The sequence below is a fragment of the Pristiophorus japonicus genome, chromosome 13 (genome assembly GCF_044704955.1).
Source record: "Pristiophorus japonicus isolate sPriJap1 chromosome 13, sPriJap1.hap1, whole genome shotgun sequence".
In the NCBI taxonomy this organism is placed as follows: Eukaryota; Metazoa; Chordata; class Chondrichthyes; family Pristiophoridae; genus Pristiophorus; species Pristiophorus japonicus.
In genome coordinates, this window is record NC_091989.1 from 113876608 (window position 1) to 113897392 (window position 20785).

The 20785-nt window shown below is 45.8% G+C and overlaps 1 protein-coding gene across 1 annotated transcript in view; it reads right to left on the reverse strand.

Moving 5' to 3' along the window:
* Positions 1 to 20354, reverse strand: part of ldhd (lactate dehydrogenase D) — an 87478-nt gene extending 67124 nt beyond the window's left edge. Inside the window, exons 1-3 of the mRNA XM_070897900.1 lie at positions 20190 to 20354; positions 15805 to 15917; positions 13722 to 13863 (exon numbers count right to left, since the gene is read on the reverse strand). Coding sequence (XP_070754001.1) covers positions 13722 to 13863; positions 15805 to 15917; positions 20190 to 20327 — 393 coding nt within the window. The 5' untranslated portion in view covers positions 20328 to 20354. The remainder of the gene's footprint in view (positions 1 to 13721; positions 13864 to 15804; positions 15918 to 20189) is intronic.
* Positions 20355 to 20785: the final 431 nt, after the last annotated feature.

Consider the following 20785-nt stretch of genomic DNA (forward strand, 5'->3'; position numbering starts at 1 on the left):
TCCCTTTTCCTAATCTGTCACCATTCAGATAATAGTCTGTCTATCTGTTTTTACCACCAAAGTGGATAACCTCACATTTATCCACATTATACTTCATCTGCCTTGCATTTGCCCACTCACCTAACCTATCCAAGTCACTCTGCAGCGTCATAGCATCCTCCTCGCAGCTCACACTGCCACCCAACTTAGTGTCATCCGCAAATTTGGAGATACTACATTTAAACCCCTCGTCTAAATCATTAATGTACAATGTAAACAGCTGGGGCCCCAGCACAGAACCTTGCGGTACCCCACTAGTCACTGCCTGCCATTCTGAAAAGTACCCATTTACTCCTACTCTTTGCTTCCTGTCTGACAACCAGTTCTCAATCCACGTCAGCACACTACCCCCAATCCCATGTGCTTTAACTTTGCACATTAATCTCTTGTGTGGGACCTTGTCGAAAGCCTTCTGAAAGTCCAAATATACCACATCAACTGGTTCTCTTTTGTCCACTTTACTGGAAACATCCTCAAAAAATTCCAGAAGATTTGTCAAACATGATTTCCCCTTCACAAATCCATGCTGACTTGGACCTATCATGTCACCATTTTCCAAATGCGCTGCTATGACATCCTTAATAATTGATTCTATCACTTTACCCACTACTGAGGTCAGGCTGACCGGTCTATAATTCCCTGTTTTCTCTCTCCCTCCTTTTTTAAAAAGTGGGGTTACATTGGCTACCCTCCACTCGATAGGAACTGATCCAGAGTCAATGGAATGTTGGAAAATGACTGTCAATGCATCCGCTATTTCCAAGGCCACCTCCTTAAGTACTCTGGGATGCAGTCCATCAGGCCCTGGGGATTTAATCGGCCTTCAATCCCATCAATTTCCCCAACACAATTTCCCGACGAATAAAGATTTCCCTCAGTTCCTCCTCCCTACTAGACCCTCTGACCCCTTTTATATCCGGAAGGTTGTTTGTGTCCTCCTTAGTGAATACTGAACCAAAGTACTTGTTCAATTGGTCTGCCATTTCTTTGTTCCCCGTTATGACTTCCCCTGATTCTGACTGCAGGGGACCTACGTTTGTCTTTACTAACCTTTTTCTCTTTACATACCTATAGAAACTTTAGCAATCCGCCTTAATGTTCCCTGCAAGATTCTTCTCGTACTCCATTTTCCCTGCCCTAATCAAACCCTTTGTCCTCCACTGCTGAGTTCTAAATTTCTCCCAGTCCCCAGGTTCGCTGCTATTTCTGGCCAATTTGTATGCCACTTCCTTGGCTTTAATACTATCCCTGATTTCCCTGGATAGCCACGGTTGAGCCACCTTCCCTTTTTTATTTTTACGCCAGACAGGAATGTACAATTGTTGTAATTCATCCATGCGGTCTCTAAATGTCTGCCATTCCCCATCCACAGTCAACCCCTTAAGTATCATTCGCCAATCTATCCTAGCCAATTCACGCCTCATACCTTCAAAGTTACCCTTCTTTAAGTTCTGGACCATGGTCTCTGAATTAACTATATCATTCTCCATCCTAATGCAGAATTCCACCATATTATGGTCACTCTTCCCCAAGGGGCCTCGCACAGTGAGATTGCTAATTAGTCCTCTCTCATTACACAACACCCAGTCTAAGATGGCCTCCCCCCTAGTTGGTTCCTCGACATATTGGTCTAGAAAACCATCCCTTATGCACTCCAGGAAATCCTCCTCCACCGTATTGCTTCCAGTTTGGCTAGCCCAATCTATGTGCATATTAAAGTCACCCATTATAACTGCTGCACCTTTATTGCATGCACCCCTAATTTCCTGTTTGATGCCCTCCCCAACATCACTACTACTGTTTGAAGGTCTGTACACAACTCCCACTAACATTTTTTGCCCTTTGGTGTTCTGCAGCTCTACCCATATAGATTCCACATCATCCAAGCTAATGTCTTTCCTAACTATTGCATTAATCTCCTCTTTAACCAGCAATGCTACCCCACCTCCTTTTCCTTTTATTCAATTCTTCCTGAATGTTGAATACCCCTGGATGTTGAGTTCCCAGCCCTGATCATCCTGGAGCCACGTCTCCGTAATCCCAATCACATCATATTTGTTAACATCTATTTGCACAGTTAATTCATCCACCTTATTGCGGATACTCCTTGCATTAAGACACAAAGCCTTCAGGCTTGTTTTTTTAACACCCTTTGTCCTTTTAGAATTCTGCCGCACAGTGGCCCTTCCTGTTTCCCGCCCCGGACCTCTCCGCCCCCCACCACCCCCCCATCTCCCCTCCGTCTCCTGCCTCTGCCTCCCTTTTGTCTCCCTCTGTCTCCCTGCATTGGTTCCCATCCCCCTGCCATATTAGTTTAACTCCTCCCCAACAGCACTAGCAAACACTCCCCCTAGGACATTGGTTCCGGTCCTGCCCAGGTGCAGACCGTCCGGTTTGTACTGGTCCCACCTCCCCCAGAACCGGTTCCAATGCCCCAGGAATTTGAATCCCTCCCTGCTGCACCACTGCTCAAGCCACGTATTCATCTGCGCTATCCTGCGATTCCTACTCTGACTAGCACGTGGCACTGGTAGCAATCCCGAGATTACTACTTTTGAGGTCCTACTTTTTAATTTAGCTCCTAGCTCCTTAAATTCGTTTCGTAGGACCTCATCCCTTTTTTTACCTATGTCGTTGGTACCAATGTGCACCACGACAACTGGCTGTTCTCCCTCCCATTTTAGAATGTCCTGCACCCGCTCCGAGACATCCTTGACCCTTGCACCAGGGAGGCAACATACCATCCTGGAGTCTCGGTTGTGGCCGCAGAAACGCCTATCTATTCCCATCACAATTGAATCCCCTATCACTATCGCACTCCCACTCTTTTTCTTGCCCTCCTGTGCAGCAGCGCCAGTCACGGTGCCATGAACTTGTCTGCTGCTGCCCTCCCCCGATGAGTCATCCCCCCCCAACAGTACCCAAAGCAGTGTATCTGTTTTGCAGGGGGATGAGCACAGGGGACCCCTGCACTACCTTCCTTGCACTGCTCTTCCTGCTGGTCTTCCATTCCCTATCTGGCTGTGGACCCTTCTCCTGCGGTAAGACCAACTCACTACACGTGATACTCACGTCATTCTCAGCATTGTGGATGCTCCAGAGTGAATCCACCCTCAGCTCCAATTCCGTAACGCGGACCGTCAGGAGCTCAAGGCGGACACACTTCTCACACACGTAGTCGTCAGGGACACCGGAAGTGTCCCTGAGTTCCCACATGGCACAGGAGGAGCATATCACGTGACTGATCTCTCCTGCCATGCCTTAACCCTTAGATACCCTTAAATTGGTAATAACAATGTTACAGTTCACTTACTGATATAAAAAACAAAAAGAAAAGCTACTCACCAATCACCAGCCAATCACTGTGACGTCACCTTTTGATTCCTTTCTACTTCTATTTTGCTTTCTCCCCCGCTGTAGCTGCACAAGTACGCCTTTATAGGCCGCTCCGACACTGCTCCCACCTCTCGCCAACTGCCGCTGACTCTCGAGCTCCCGCTGGGCCTTTATAGGCCGCTCCGACACTGCTCCCACCTCTCGCCAACTGCCGCTGACTCTCGAGCTCCCGCTGGGCCTTTATAGGCCGCTCCGACACTGCTCCCACCTCTCGCCAACTGCCGCTGACTCTCGAGCTCCCGCTGGGCCTTTATAGGCCGCTCCGACACTGCTCCCACCTCTCGCCAACTGCCGCTGACTCTCGAGCTCCCGCTGGGCCTTTATAGGCCGCTCCGACACTGCTCCCACCTCTCGCCAACTGCCGCTGACTCTCGAGCTCCCGCTGGGCCTTTATAGGCCGCTCCGACACTGCTCCCACCTCTCGCCAACTGCCGCTGACTCTCGAGCTCCCGCTGGGCCTTTATAGGCCGCTCCGACACTGCTCCCACCTCTCGCCAACTGCCGCTGACTCTCGAGCTCCCGCTGGGCCTTTATAGGCCGCTCCGACACTGCTCCCGCCTCTCGCCAACTGCCGCTGACTCTCGAGCTCCCGCTGGGCCTTTATAGGCCGCTCCGACACTGCTCCCACCTCTCGCCAACTGCCGCTGACTCTCGAGCTCCCGCTGGGCCTTTATAGGCCGCTCCGACACTGCTCCCACCTCTCGCCAACTGCCGCTGACTCTCGAGCTCCCGCTGGGCCTTTATAGGCCGCTCCGACGCTGCTCCCAACTCTCGCCAACTGCCGCTGACCCTCGAGCTCCCGCTGGGCCTTTAAAGGCCGCTCCGACACTGCTCCCACCTCTCGCCAACTGCCGCTGACTCTCGAGCTCCCGCTGGGCCTTTATAGGCCGCTCCGACACTGCTCCCACCTCTCGCCAACTGCCGCTGACTCTCGAGCTCCCGCTGGGCCTTTATAGGCCGCTCCGACGCTGCTCCCAACTCTCGCCAACTGCCGCTGACCCTCGAGCTCCTGCTGGGCCTTTATAGGCCGCTCCGACGCTGCTCCCAACTCTCGCCAACTGCCGCTGACCCTCGAGCTCCCGCTGGGCCTTTATCGGCCGCTCCGACGCTGCTCCCACCTCTCGCCAACTGCCAAGTTCCATCGATACCGGTATCCCGTTAAACTTCACATTAATCAAAATTGGTTTACTCTTGGTTATGAAGGAATATAGTCCATAAACATGGACATCCGGATCCGCACCAGTCTGACTCTCATCCTCCACATGGTGTGTCGCAGCTCGCTTGCTCATCTGCGGACACTTGCATTGAAGATGCCCACTCTCAGACAGCCTTTGCAACTATATTGCTTAAATCGGCACTGCTGGTGCCAATGATTTCCCCCACGACGCCCACATGGAGAAGTCGATACATTCCCGCTGGCGGACTTTGGGCAGTCACAGGTTTCGCGAACGGTGAATCAATCGCATTCACAGTACTTGCCGAGGTTTGGTTCTTCACCGCTATTTGCTTTAGACTCATGTCCATCATCATACATGATTGAGTGATCTGGATGGCCCTTTTTAAATCCAACTGCTCCACCGGCAGAAGTTTGCACAGGATCACTTCGTGGTTGATACCGATAACAAAGAAGTCCCGCAGCATGTCTGCCAACACCGTCCCGAACTTGCACGGTCCCGCTAGACGTCTCAGGTCGGCAACGAATTCCGCAGCGCTCTGGCCCTCCGATCGAACGTGTGTATAAAATCTGTATCTCGAGATAATGATGCAGTCGTCCGGCTTGAGGTGCTCCCGTACCAATGTACACAACTCCTCGTACGTTTTCTCTGTTGGATCATTAGGCATGAGTAGATTCTTTATCAGACCGTAGATCTTTGAACCGCACACAGTGAGGAACACGGTCCGGCGCCGATCTGCATTGTCGACCCCCTTCATTTTGTTGGCCACGAAGTACTGGTTCAAACGGCTCACAAGGTCTGCCCAATCTTCTCCCTCCATGAATCGCTCTAAAAATCCATTCGTGCTCATTTTGCAAACAAAGGTTCTTGTATTCTCGGTCGCCAAATGTTATGAATGCAATAAAGGTTCAAACTGAGTACTGTTTAACTAAACAAGGCTCTGCTTTTTTTAGGCCCAAAGTGCCTAACTCTCAAAATGGCTGGCCTTCTATACCTGAGCAGCACCACGTGCACACTGCTCAGTGGCCTCCAACAATTACGCCATCTGGTGGCTACAAACAGAATGTACATACATGACAAAGTCCAACTGCGGCAACTACAGAGGAATCTCCCTGCTATCAGCCACTAGGAAAGTCATCACTCGAGTCCTCCTCAACTGTCTTCTACCTGTGGCCGCAGAGCTCCTCCCAGAGTCACAGTGCGGATTTCGTCCCCTAAAGGGCACAACGGACATGATTTTTGCAGCACGACAGCTGCAGGAAAAATGTAGGGAACAGCGCCAGTCCTTATATCTGGCCTTCCTTGACCTTACAAAGACCTGTGACACTGTCAACCGCGGGGGTCTACGGAGCGTCCTCCTCCATTTCGGATGCCCCCAAAGATTTGTCACCATCCTCTGCCTGCTCCACGATGACATGCAGTCCGTGATCCTTACCAACGGATCCATCACAGACCTATCCACGTCCGGACCAGGGTCAAGCAGGGCTGCGTCATTGCCCCAACCCTCTTTTCAACCTTCCTCGCTGCCACGCTCCACCTCACAGTCGACAAGCTCCCCGCTGGAGTGGAACTAAACTACAGAACCAGTGGGAACCTGTTCAACCTTCGCCGTTACCAGGCCAGGTCCAAGACCACTCCAACCTCTGTCGTCGAGCTACAGTACGCGGACGACGCCTGCGTCTGCGCACATACAGAGGCTGAACTCCAGGATATAGTCGACGTATTTACTGAGGTGTTTGAAAGCATAGGCCTTACGCTAAACATCAGTAAGACAAAGATCCTCCACCAGCCCGTCCTCGCTGCACAGCACTGCCCCCCAGTCATCAAGAGCCATGGCGCAGCCCTGGACAACGTGGACCACTTCCCTTATCTCGGGAACCTCCTATCAACAAGAGCAGGCATTGGCGACGAGATCCAACACCGCCTGCAGTGCGCCAGTGCAGCCTTTGGCCGCTTCAGGAAGAGTGTTTGAAGACCAGGCCCTCAAAACTGCCACCAAGCTCATGATCTATGGGGCTGTAGTAATACCCGCTCTCCTGTATGGCTCAGAAACATGGATCGTGTACAGCAGACACCTCAAGTCGCTGGAGAAATACCACCAACAATGTCTCCGCAAGATCCTACAAATCCCCTGGGAGGACAGACGCATCAACATTAGCGTCCTCATCCAGGCCAACATCGCTAGCATTGAAGCACTGACCACACTTGACCAGTTCCGCTGGACAGGACACATAGTTCGCATGCCAGACACAAGACTCCCAAAGCAAGCGCTCTACTCGGAACTCCTTCACGGCAAACGAGCCAAAGTTGGGCAGCGGAAACGCTACAAGGACACCCTCAAAGCCTCCCTGATAAAGTGCAACATCCCCACTAACACCTCGGAGTCCCTGGCCAAAGACCGCCCTAAGTGGAGGAAGTGCATCGGGAAGGTGCTGAGCACCTCTAGTCTCGTCAGAGAGCATGCAGAAATCAAGCGCAGGCAGCGGAAAGAGCGTGCGGCAAACCAGTCCCACCCACCCTTTCCCTCAATGACTATCTGTCCCACCGTGACAGAGACTGTGGCTCTCGTTTTGGACTATACAGCCACCTAAGGACTCATGTTAAGAGTGGAAGCAAGTCTTCCTCGATTCTGAGGCACTGCCTATGACAACTCTGTTTCTTTTTCCACAGATGCTGCCTGACCTGAGTATTTCCAGCGTTTTCTGTTTATACCTCTGGATTCCTAATTCAGTAACATAACCACAACACTTCCATGAAGACTAGAAATATAGAAACATACAAAATAGGTGCAGGAGTAGGCCATTCGGCCCTTCGAGCCTGCACCAACATTCAATGAGTTCATGGCTGAACATGCAACTTCAGTACCCCATTCCTGCTTTCTCGCCATACCCCTTGATCCCCCTAGTAGTAAGGACTACATCTAACTCCTTTTTGAATATATTTAGTGAACTGGCCTCAACAACTTTCTGTGGTAGAGAATTCCACAGGTTCACCACTCTCTGGGTGAAGAAGTTTCTCCTCATCTCGGTCCTAAATGGCTTACCCCTTATCCTTAGACTGTGACCCCTGGTTCTGGTCTTCCCCAACATTGGGAACATTCTTCCTGCACCTAACCTGTCTAAACCCTTCAGAATTTTAAACATTGCTATGAGGTCCCCTCTCATTCTTCTGAACTCCAGTGAATACAAGCCCAGTTGATCCAGTCTTTCTTGATATGTCAGTCCCGCCATCCCGAGAATCAGTCTGGTGAACCTTCGCTGCACTCCCTCAATAGCAAGAATGTCCTTCCTCAAGTTAGGTGACCAAAACTGTACACAATACTCCAGGTGTGGTCTCACCAAGGCCCTGTACAACTGTAGTAATACCTCCCTGCCCCTGTACTCAAATCCCCTCACTATAAAGACCAACATGTCATTTGCTTTCTTTAACCGCCTGCTGTACCTGCATGCCAACCTTCAATGACTGATGTACCATGACACCTAGGTCTCGTTGCACCTCCCCTTTTCCTAATCTGTCACCATTCAGATAATAGTCTGTCTCACTATTTTTACCACCAAAGTGGATAACCTCACATTTATCCACATTAGACTTCATCTGCCATGCATATTTGCCCACTCACCTAACCTATCCAAGTCGCTCTGCAGCCTCATAGCATCCTCCTCGCAGCTCACACTGCCACCCAACTTAGTGTCATCTGCAAATTTGGAGATACTACATTTAATCCCCTTGTCTAAATCATTAATGTACAATGTAAACAGCTGTGGCCTCAGCACAGAACCTTGCAGTACCCCACTAGTCACTGCCTGCCATTCTGAAAAGTACCCATTTACTCCTACTCTTTGCTTCCTGTCTGCCAACCAGTTCTCAATCCATGTCAGCACACTACCCCTAATCCCATGTGCTTTAACTATGCACATTAATTTCTTGTGTGGAACCTTGTCGAAAGCCTTCTGAAAGTCCAAATACACCACATCAACTGGTTCTCCCTTGTCCACTCTACTGGAAACATCCTCAAAAAATTCCAGAAGATTTGTCAAGCATGATTTCCCTTTCACAAATCCATGCTGACTTGGACCTATCATGTCACCTCTTTCCAAATGCGCTGCTATGACATCCTTAATAATTGATTCCATCATTTTACCCACTACCGATGTCAGACTGACCGGTCTATAATTTTCTGTTTTCTCTCTCCCTCCTTTTTTAAAAAGTGGGGTTACATTGGCTACCCTTCATTCCATAGATAGCTCTTGTTACAAGTGAGTTTCCCACTCATTCACAATGTCATATTCTGCTACTACTTATGAAGTATTCTGTTTATGTGATGTATCTGTTTGAATTTCATTTTACTTTCTCAAAAAATTGAAATAAACTGACAACTCCTCTCCATGTGCTGGTACCATGGGTGGGGGGCCCTTGTACAAAATTGAGCAAGTAACTCCCAGAATGACTGTTGAAAGCCTCATTACAACTTGCATGAAGGCACCAGGAAGTCCTGGAATCTCACAGTGAAGGAGTGTGTGGGATTGCAAAGCATGTATCATTCCATTTTATTTTCATTCAGTGAAGCCCATGTGAAGGACAGGATGTATTTTATTCAGTAATTTATAGAGACATAACAAGGAAAGTGAGAGAATTATCTCACTGGTTGAATATATTTGAGTCTGTGTGAAAGACCGAAGGAATCAGTTTAGACAATCATTTACAGAGAGGGGAAAGCAAGACTGAGTGATTGCTATGGTTACAGAGCGCTCACTGGGGCTGAAGGCAGGCACACTGCTGATAGTTTTGCTTTTAACTCCCAGTGCCTCTTGGGAAAGAAGTTGTTAACGTTACTGTATGGCACAAAGAGATTTGGGTGCCCATATACACAGATCACTCAACGCTAGTGCACAGGTACAAAAAGTATCAAAAGGCTCATGGAATGTTGCCCTTTATCTCAAGGAGGCTGGAATACAAAAGTGAGCCAGTGATGCTGCAGTTGTACAGAGCCTTAGTCAGAGCCCATCTGGACAACCTTCTTCAGTTTCGGGCACTGAACCTTAGGATATATATACTGGCCTTGGAGTAAGTACAGCTGAGATTCACTAGAATGATAGGCTTTAAAGGGTTAACTTAAGAGGGCAGGTTGCATAAACTTGTTTCGTATTCTCTTGAGTTTAGAAGGTTGAGGGATGATCTAATTGAGGTACGGTGGGGGAATCCAAAACAAGAGGGCCACAATCTTAAAACTAGAGCCAGGCCATTCAGGAGTGAAATTCAGCAGCATTTTCCCACATAAAGGGTAGTGATATTCTGGAACGCTCTCCCCAAAGAAGCTGATCATGTTGCGCCAATTGAAGCTTTCAAAACTGGGGCCATAATTGTCCGGCCGATTGGGAAGTTTGCTGGCAAAAGAAAAATGGCGGCTGCGGCAGTGCGCCCTCCCCTTGAAGGGCGGCTGTGATGCCATAGCTCACACACATAAAACAAGGTGCACCGACAGAAAAAGCTGTCGGGGGCACCATGCAGCGGATCAAAGATTTTCTGAGGTAAATTTCATGCAGCGTGGGATGGAGTTGCGGAGAGCGGCAGTGTGTGCTTTGAATGATGCATTTGCAGCGGTCAGCGGCAGCGAGGCGCAAGTGGGGAGCGCCCGAAAAATCCCCGAGGTGAATTTAGATCGTGGCGGCCTATCAACAGCAACACGGCGGCCACTCGATTCCGCCGCATGGCTGCCGCAAAACGGTGGTAACGGACCTTACACGGACCCTGAATTTTGGCCCCAACGTCTCCGTTTAGCAGGGATGTGGCTTCGAATTAGGAACCGTGCACTTCTGAGCATCAGACTGGTGTCGTGCCACCTCATGCACGACCTGCACGGGTCCACTGAGGGATTACCTGCTTGTGGATCCGACTCACACAAGTCGATCTAATTCAGTACACAAAACCTTAGAACTAGACAAGCATGATCATTTCAAAAGCTAAGGTCGTGTGGGAAGTTTTCCTTGCGATTGCAGCCCCAGATTGAGTGGAGCAATTAATGTACTGATATCCCATCATTTAGCGTGCTTCTGGTTAATTCATGCTCAATCCCCATCAGAAGAGTCTCTTCGCTTGTCTAGTAATTACATAGTGCAACACAATACCTTTTACTTTGTTTTGGCTTTGCACCATAGTGTAAAGTAGTAATTACTATTGCATGGGTAAGTACGTTTTACATCATTGTGGAGCTCGGTATCTGAACCAGACAGTGACCATGCAGCTAGTTCACCAAGCTGGAAATATCCAGACACCTAATTACACTGGATTCCTCAACAAGTCTGATCTTATCAACTGGTCCCATCCAGCCACCAGTGCTGGGTCCCCGTGGCCACCAGTGCTGGGTCCATCCGGCAAGTACTGATGACATACACAAAAGCAGGAACGATTGATTTTCGTTTCTACAAAGAAGTTGTTATTATGAGCCCTAGAAGCAATTTGATCACAACTCTGGAGAGTACTATTGTGTTACAACTGGAGCTTCTCAACCAAACCAGACAGCCTTCCAGTAACCCAGCACACCATTGGGAATCTAGGTGCAAGAACAGACAGTCCCTGTAAGGCACTAATTTGATTCCAACTAATAGTACAGCACACAGAATGTGTCTGAAAACAGAAACCTATCTTAATCCACATTTTTCACCTCCCACTAGTGAGAACAGTCTCTGCTCTCTGACATCAATTATTCACAATCACATGGCTCCCAACTCTTTGGAATGCCTTCAAACGAGTGAAAGTCGGCCAAACTCTGTGAAAGGGTTAAGCCACATTTAAAGTCCTCCAAACATCACAACAGAAACATACTTCAAAAACACTCAGAAATGTACAACATGTCGTCCTCAATAACTCAACAGTACTTTGTAAATAACTACCCAAATGTATTCAAGCTACCCAAATCCTGACACAACTTGGTCCTGGAAGTTATTTTCCTTCATTCTCATGTTCAGGGCAACTTCGGATCTGAAGTACGCTAACTGCAGCATAAACACCATTGAACGTACAAACACGGTTAAAAGTCCTGGTACAGGAAGTCAGTGTGAAAAGTCAACCTGAACTGTCAAAGATTTGCTTCGATTTCTTTGAGTCGAATAGTCAGAGAGCACTTTGAAACTATCCCTGTGTTTGGCATCTCCTTTGAGAAGTAAAGTAAATTCTGTAGCAAGATAAATTATGTGCGTTCTTTGGAAGGAATATCATCATCATAGGCAGTCCCTCGGAATCGAGGAATACTTGCTTCCACTCTTAAAATGAGTTCTTGGGCGGCTGAACAGTCCAATACGAGAACCACAGTCTCTGTCACAGATGGGACAGATAGACCTTGAGGGAAGGGGTGGGTGGGATAGGTTTGCCGCATGCTCTTTCCATTGCCTGCGCTTGATTTCTGCATGCTCTCGGCGATGAGACTCAAGGTGCTCAGCGCCCTCCCGGATGCACTTCCTCCACTTAAGACAGTCTTTGGCCAGGGACTCCCAGATGTCAGTGGGAATGTTGCACTTTATCAGGGAGGGTGTCCTTGTAACATTTCCTCTGCCCACCTTTGGTTCGTTTGCCATGAAGGAGTTCCAAGTAGAATGCTTGCTTTGGGAGTCTTGTGTCTGGCATGCAAACAATGTGACCTGCCCAGTGGAGCTGAACAAGTGTGTTCAATGCTTCAATGCTGGGGATGTTGGCCTGGTCGAGGACGCTAATGTTGGTGTGTCTGTCCTCCCAGGGGATTTGTAGGATCTTGCAGAGACATCTTTGGTGGTATTTCTCCAGCTAATAGGTGTAACAGGCAAATGACCATATAAGTCATCACTGCAATATGTTGCTCTGTCGACTGGAAGATCTGAGACAAACAAGACATTGCATTTATATAGCAACTTTCATAACTTCAGGATGTCCCAAAGCGCTTTACAGTTATTGGCCCAGAAATTCCGTACTGAGTGTCTGTACGGAATGAGTTCTTGGGCGGCTGAACAGTCCAATACGAGATCCAATAAGGCATCCCAAAAGCTGGTTCTAGCACAGAATGCGCACGCGCTGAAAACCAGCTTTTCCAATCTGTGAAGCTGGAGCATGACAGATCTTCCGTATATTGGGATTTACCCACATCTTGCCCAACGGATGTCCTCAAAACTCTTGTGCCTTTTACAGGCATAAGAGTTTTAAAATACACTAAAAAATTATAAAATATTGTTTAAAAACCTCTCCACTAAGGTAAGTTTATTTTAAACCATAATTTTAAAAACTTTAAAAAAAATCAGAAATATATATATTTTTTGTAATACATAACTAATTTAAATTAATAAAAATATGTGGTGTATTTTTTCTATTTTTTATTAGTTGTGTGTGTTTGGGGGGGAGGCGGGGGGTGTTCCGTAAGTTGGAGTTCCCATTATTATGAATGAGAACATACTTTTCCTTGATTGGCTGGCAGAGCCATGTGATGACAGCTCCAGCCCTGCGCACGTCCAGACGTGCACGCGCAGTCAGAGGAGGCCTCAGGACCGGGAACTCGCGTGGGTGCAGCAGGAACAGGTAGGTGCGCATCTTTTTTAACTTTTTCCTCGATCACCCTCAGGAAGCAGCCGACCGAGATTTCTGGGCCAATATTTTTGAAGTATAATGTAGCCAATGTTGATGTAACATATAGGTCAGACCGGGTGGCAGGTTTTCTCCCTAAAGGACATTAGTCAACCAGTTGGGTTTTTAAAACAATCTGACAGCTACATGGCCACTTTTACTGATACCAGCTCTTTATTTCATTTCCAGATATTTTTCAACTGAATTCCAATTCTGAAATAGCCTTGGTAGGATTTGAACTCATGCTCTCTGATTACTAGTCCAGTAACATAACCACTACACTGCCATACCCATTAACGAATGTAGCTATTGGAATTGCAAACAAAACCTACCATTCAACAAGTAAGGATAGCTAATGGAGCTAAGATGGTTCTATGGAGTTGTATGATGAAATTATACATTTACTTCTGCAGTTAATGTTTACCAATCAAATAATTGCATGTCAAGGCTTAATGAGCAACCATCTACCTGAAAGAGGGGAAAGAAAACCGACCGATTGTTTTTGTAAAACAACATAACTGCACCTACCCTCATGGCAATGACTCCTCCTTCCAGCCCCGTGCTTGTACCAAAAGGGATGATGGGAATATTGTTCTCAGAACAGATTCTAGCCAATCTGCTGACCTGCTCCACATTCTGTGGCCACACCACTGCATCTGGAGGTTTGCACCTTCATATAGAATGGAACATTGTGGATTATGCATGGGTTTTTCAGATCAACATTCCAAATACTTCGCACATTAACCAAAGGTATCTAGTCTATCCAATGAAGTATATTGATAGCTATTCAATTTAAAGAGGAAGCATAAGAATTTTGCTTTAAGAAATACAAGCAGATAACATGTCAGTCTATGATTAGGCCCAGTATTGATATTACAGAACACAATCCCGTCTAAGCCCCAAGCTCTAGAATTCACTCCCTAAACCTCCTCTCTACTTCTCTCTCCTCCTTAAGATTATTCTAATATCATCTTTCTTTGACTCAGCGTCCATTTTTCCCTGATTACAACTCTGTGAAGCACCTTGGGATATTTTACTAGGTTAAACGTTTCTAGATAAATGCAAGAAGTTGTTGTTGTAAAGACTCTTTCACCCATAAGAAGGATGATCCTGAAGATATCGGCATAGCAATTGGGCCTCGTTGCGCCTGTTTGGCATGTGAAAAACGAGTACAACCAGGCCCAATTTCAGAGACCAACATCCTGTACCCAGGGATGCCCAAAATTGTCCAACTCGACATTGGGTCAGGCCATTTTTCAGGCGTCCAGGGGTGGCCACCTAAAACAGGTGTTTTGGGAAGGAAGGACTTGCAATTATTTAGTTAGACTTTCACAAATCCAGGACATCCCAAAGCGCTTTACAGCCAAGTAAATACTTCTGAAATGTAGTCACTGTTGTAATGTAGGAAACGGAGCAGCCAATTTGGGCACAACAAGGTCCCACAAACACTACTGAGATAAATGACCAGATGATCTGCTTTAGTGATGATGGTTGAGGGGTAAATGAGGCCCAGGGAATCCACTTTTACTGGGTCTGCCTGGTCACCTGCCTCAATGAATCCCACCAAGTTTGGATTGTTACTGGGAGCTGGTGGCTCTACCACACATCTGGTGCCAGTCTGTGAGAGTAGGATTTGAATAGGCGAAGGACTATCTGCTTAATTGAAACAACAACCCAATGCCCATATTCTTACCATCTTGATACATTTTGCAGCAATTAGTTTAAACAATTGGCGCCTCAAACCTGGCTTTTGCAGGGTCACTTAATGACCACTGCAAACCTCACACCTCAGTGTCAGTGAAAAATCTTCCTTGATGTCACGCTTTATGGTAGAGTTGTGAGACTCGGAGAATTGCCCGACCCTTGCCAGTATCAAAGGACCTATCCTAAGGCATGTATGGTATAAAATAAATGTAGTGACTGCAAAAGCCCCTGTCATAGGGAATCTTACTTTTCCTGTTAGAATTAAAGAATTCTATAGAATTCAGCACAGAAGGCGGCCATTCTACCATCATGCCTGTGCCGGCTCTTTGGTAGAGCTATCCAATTAGTCCCACTCCCCGGCTCTTTCCTTGTAGCCTTTCAAATTTTCCCCATTCAAGTATTTATCCAATTCTCTTTTGAAAGTTATTACTGAATCTGCTTCCACTGCCGTTTCAGGCAGTGCATTCCAGATCTTCATAACTCACTGAGTGAGAACAAAAATCTTCATCTTCCCTCTGGTCCAAAACACAATTGAGAAACAACCTCTCTATACAGTAAATTGGGGGAAAAGTGTATGTTTGAATAATTAATTTTGTTGCGGCCTAATATAGGCCATGTTTAAGAAATACAGTATTTCTTAAAATTAAATTATTGTAACATGATTAAATTCTCTGTTTAAAACACTGTGTTTGCACTGAGTTGGGGATAAGGGGGTCACCAGATAATCTCCCTGGGACGTGGAGTGTTATACAGTGCCAAAGGGGCTGGATTGCACTGCCAGAATCATAAAGGGATGAAGCAAGATCCCAGTAACTAGAAGCCTTTCAATTTACAAATTGAATTAAATTGATTTTAAGAGGAGCTCTAAAACTACACTATTCTTCAACATGGAAACTAAAATTATTACTTATGGTATGATTCATCTTTTCCATGCTGCTCCCGGACTGCTGTTGCCATGGAAACGTTTTCATTTCCTGTTGCTGCTTTCAGAGCATCAATAATGTCACTATTCAATCCTCTCTGAGAAGGGAGAACAAAACGTTTAGGCAAACCGCTCCCAAAAATCATCAGCCATTAGTGTTTGTTTTTATTTGCATTTTTTCCTCAACTGAGTCGCAATATTCTCTTATAAGGTTGGCCTTATGTATATGGGATTTTTTCTGCACCTTCAAACCACAAGTGCCCCTGATGGTACAATTGGTAAACGCATTGTCCAGTGTGGAACTGATTTGGTCTGCAGTCCGTGCTCAGTTAGTTGGTGGCAGCTGTAGGAGTGCTACAAGTGACCCCTGTGCCCCAGACTAGAGAGGGGCAAAGAATCAGTCACCGAGTTTCCACTCCTGACTCTATACAGTGACTCATAAAGTCTGCATGAAGGACAGTTGTGATGCTCCCCCTGCCAAATAACCTATTGGGACTCATTGTCTGGGCTCACATGACAAATGGCACCTCGGTATATAGGAAGGCAACTTGGCACCAGTCATAATCTGACAAGAGATTGTGGACACCAGTGAACTGGTTATGTAGCGGATGCACTTCAAATAAGTAACAATAAGGGAAAACCCTTAAAATGTTAAGATTTTAAATGGAGTAGATAAAGCCATCAAACAGAAAAATGGAGGCATAGCATACAAAAGCAAGAAGGAAATGTTGGAACTTGTACAATACCGTAGTTAGGCTAGAGTTGCAGTATTAAGTTCATATTGAGTATCCCATTAAAGGATGGAGATAAAAACAATGGAATATATACAGCATAGATTCACTAGGATGCTACCAGGCATGATTGGGTTATGGTTATGAAGAAAGACTATGATCTTCACTGGAGCTAAGAGAATTAAGGGTGACCTGATAGATGTCTTCAAAAATATAAAGGGACGGCAGGCTTCATTGCCACACTGGACAGTGCAGGTACCCACTGATCCATGTTAAATATATATTTTTATATATATATATATTTATATTTATTTATAGAGAGAGGGAGGTTTGATGGTTCCCAATTAAATAAAATGAATCACAATACTGTGGAGTACTCGGACCATGGGGAATCCATGGATCTTGTGTCAAGGACTGCTGTTAACAGTAAGCACGATTCAAGCTCGACACTATTATTCCAGCTCTTGTGTGAGAGAGGCTCATAAACAAGCATGGTGATTGAGACATAATAGAGTAAAAGGAATTGAGGCAAAATAACAAAAGAGGAAAATGTAGCGCAGACAGAATGGCCGAGTCAGGATGGCCGAGCGGTCTAAGGCGCTGTGTTCAGGTCATAGTCTCCTCTGGAGGCGTGGGGTTGAATCCCACTTCTCTTGTATTCACTGGAGTTCAGAAGAATGAGAGGGGATCTCATAGAAACGTTTAAAATTCTGATGGGTTTAGACAGGTTAGATGCAGGAAGAATGTTCCCAATTTTGGGGAAGTCCAGAACCAGGCTAAGGTCACAGTCCAAGGATAAGGGGTAAGCCATTTAGGACCGAGATGAGGAGAAACTTCTTCACCCAGAATGGTGAACGTGTGGAATTCTCTACCACAGAATGTTGTTGAGGCCAATTCACTAAATATATTCAAAAAGGAGTTAGATGTAGTCCTTACTACTAGGGGGATCAAGGGGTATGGCGAGAAAGCAGGAATGGAATACTGAAGCTGCATGTTCAGCCATGAACTCATTGAATGGCAGTGCAGGCTCGAAGGGCCGAATGGCCTACTCCTGCACCTATTTTCTATGTTTCTATAAGGAAATGACACAGACCAAATCAACAAGAAGATGAGAATGGAATGTAGATAATTTTAAACAAAAATACTGAAAAAGAAACAATGACAAATATATTCAGACACTGTAATAAATTTAAAGAAAAGGTGAAAGAACAAAGAAATATAATTTTGGAATTTATAGCGAGTGTCACTTGTTAAAATTTTAAAAATATTTAATATGCAGAAAGGTGGAAGAATTTTAAAATGGCCAACAAATGGAATTCAATTAGAAGTGCATTTATGTATCAATTGTTCATATCCTATAATTGTATTGGAAATATTTAATATGAATTCACAATATTACAAAATACAGCTGAGAACATTATTTGTATGTGAAATTTATAATGAAAATCAGAAAACATATTGATATTAAGTATGCAAGAGAACGAGAGAATATTCTTCCGGGTTACATTTACCACCAAGGATAGACGACTAAAATTATCTTCTGTATTTTATTTTTTCATGTGCAATGTTCTTCTCTCCAGACAGCACTGACAGATTCATTGGTCCCCCACCCAGCTGACCATTACTCACGTGTAAACCTTGAAGGTGAGTGTTAGATGTAGTGTAGGCTGTTTCATCAGGGGGTGCATCACAGCAGAAATTGATTCTATCCTCACCCGGCTAATTTTATCACCCCAGGAGCACCAACCAATTGTAGCCGCCCTCAATTACCCTAACTGAGATCAGATAACTCAGTAGTGACTGGGCATTGACGCTGGGATTCTCACGGCCCATGTATTTTTGCTGCTCACTGGATAAACCCAGTAACTGAAACGATTCATGAGACTTGATACAATGCTGGTTGTGCAAAAAAATGCAGTAGAATAACCTAAAGTACACTAATTAAAAATGAGGATTGCAGGAACATTTAACCACTCAGTGTATAGGTTTCAGCTGCAACTCTTTCATCAGTGGTGTACACACACTTCCCCGGGTAACCAAATTTTAATTTGATTTTATATATTTTAAAGTCTAATTTATTTTAAATGCTGGTTTTAGTGTCCCCCTCCCCTTTTATAGGGGGCACTTGGAAGAAAAAAAAACTATGATTTAATGCCCAAAAAAAAACCCACAAAAATCACCCAAAAAAAAAGGGCCTTGTGAAATGTTTGTAGTGTCCCCCAGATCGAATGTTTTGTTTACTCAAAAGAGTTGTACACACACTTCCCCCGGCAACCAAATTTTAATTTGATCTTATATGTTTTAAAGTCTAATTTATTTTAAATGCCGGTTTTAGTGTCCCCCTCCCCTTTTATAGGGGGCACTTGGAAAAATTATGATTTTAGTGCCCCCCAAAAAACACAAAAATCACCATAAAAACAAAAAAAAAGGGCACGTGAAAAGTGTTTCGAGTGTCCCCCAGATCGGGGAGCACTTGATTTAATGTTTATTTTGTTCACCCAAAAGAGTTGTACACACACTTTTTTATTTTTATTAAATAGCAACTGCCTAATGAATCCTAAGCTTTGAAAGTACTTCTGGGTTAATTAAAAAGAAAACTCTTTTTATTGTGAATTTCATGGGTTTATTTAGATTAAACTGTGTCTGTTATTTTGTCAGATGAATCCTAGACCTTGAATTTTCTTTGGTTTAATTATTTTTAAATACATTTTATTGTAAACTGCTTGTTTATGTTATTTGAGGACTGTAACCATCAGAAAGTTGCAGGGCAGTCTTACTGATGGGTGACATTTTACTGACACTGAGGAACTTAACAATAGTGGTGTGGTCACCGCAGGTTTATCAAGGGGTCATCAGTTGGCTCTAATATGACCAGTTAGTGTGAGTGGTGGTATTTATGAGTTGCAATCGAAGGACAACATGCACACTCATTTAAATACAGAGTAAATCTAAAAATAACTGTTACCCAAGTTGAGATTCGATTCGAAATGGTTTCGGTTTCAAATTGACACTCAGTATAACTTGGGAGTCAGTGTCTGAGCTGAATATAAATGCAGGAGGTCTCGCTTTGCTTGGTTCCAAGGTCAAGACCAGCTCTGACTGCAGACTATGTATGCATTTCCACGATAACCACTTTGCAGCGACTTCAGTGGCAGTGTTGAAGCACCCTTCCCGAGTGGTTCTGACTGTCGCAGGTTGATGCCTGTTAATAGTTAACTTGGCAGTTTTACAGGTGTAATTTAACCTTTACTCACCAAGTTGGAATGGGGAAAGCATATGATTTTAATTATAAATGAAAGATTACTTTTTGTATTAAAAAAAGTAAAGTGAAACGATTAAACTTGCATTAATAAAACTGAGCTTCGAAATCTGCAGGCTTTGAGTGGATGAGGACTCTCTGTCGGGCCCTGGGCCATGGAAGCGGTTCAGTTTTTGCACCCGGAACAATTTGGTTAATTTCTCGGTTAATTTCACTCAAAAATAAAGCGGTGCTCGGCATGGGAGAGGCGACTGCGCAATGGGCAGCGAAATGTAGCCAGGACTGAGCCGGGAACAACGAGATCGCCCAAAGTGAGTCCTTGTCATTGCCCGCAATCCGGCCCGGCCCGGCCCGAATAGTCATCGTCCTCCCCGCTGTACCTTGGGTTGAAAGCGGTGGTTTCTCCAGCCTGGGCTGTGTGCGAGAGCAAGGAAGCTACGGAGCCGCCCGTGTAGAGTGCTACGCAGAGCCATGGAGCGGATCGCAGTGCCGAGGGATCCCCTGTAACTGGATACCATCCACAGGCGGCTCAAGCCCAGACTGCAGCGCCCCTGGTGAAACAACCCGCTCCCAGGGAAACCGCAGCTTTCCCCTGTCCCTCGCCACTTCCCTTGCAGTCCATGTGGACGGAGTTTTTTTTATTTGTTCTGGGACGTGGCCATCGCCCAGTATTTATTGCCCATCCCGAATTGCCCTCGAGAAGGTCGTGGTGAGCCGCCTTCCTGAACCGCTGCAGTCCAGTGCGACGAAGGTACTCCCTGTAGACCTTCAGAGTAGTGATACCCGCCCCCTTATATGCTTCAGAGACATGGATAATGTACTGTACCTCAAAGCACTGGAGAAGTACCACCAATGCTGCCTCTACAAAATCCTGCAAATCATTGGAAGCATAGGCGCACCAACATCCGTGTCCTCGCTCAGGCCAACATCCCCAGCATCGAGGCATTGACCACGCTCGATCAGCTCCGAAGGATGG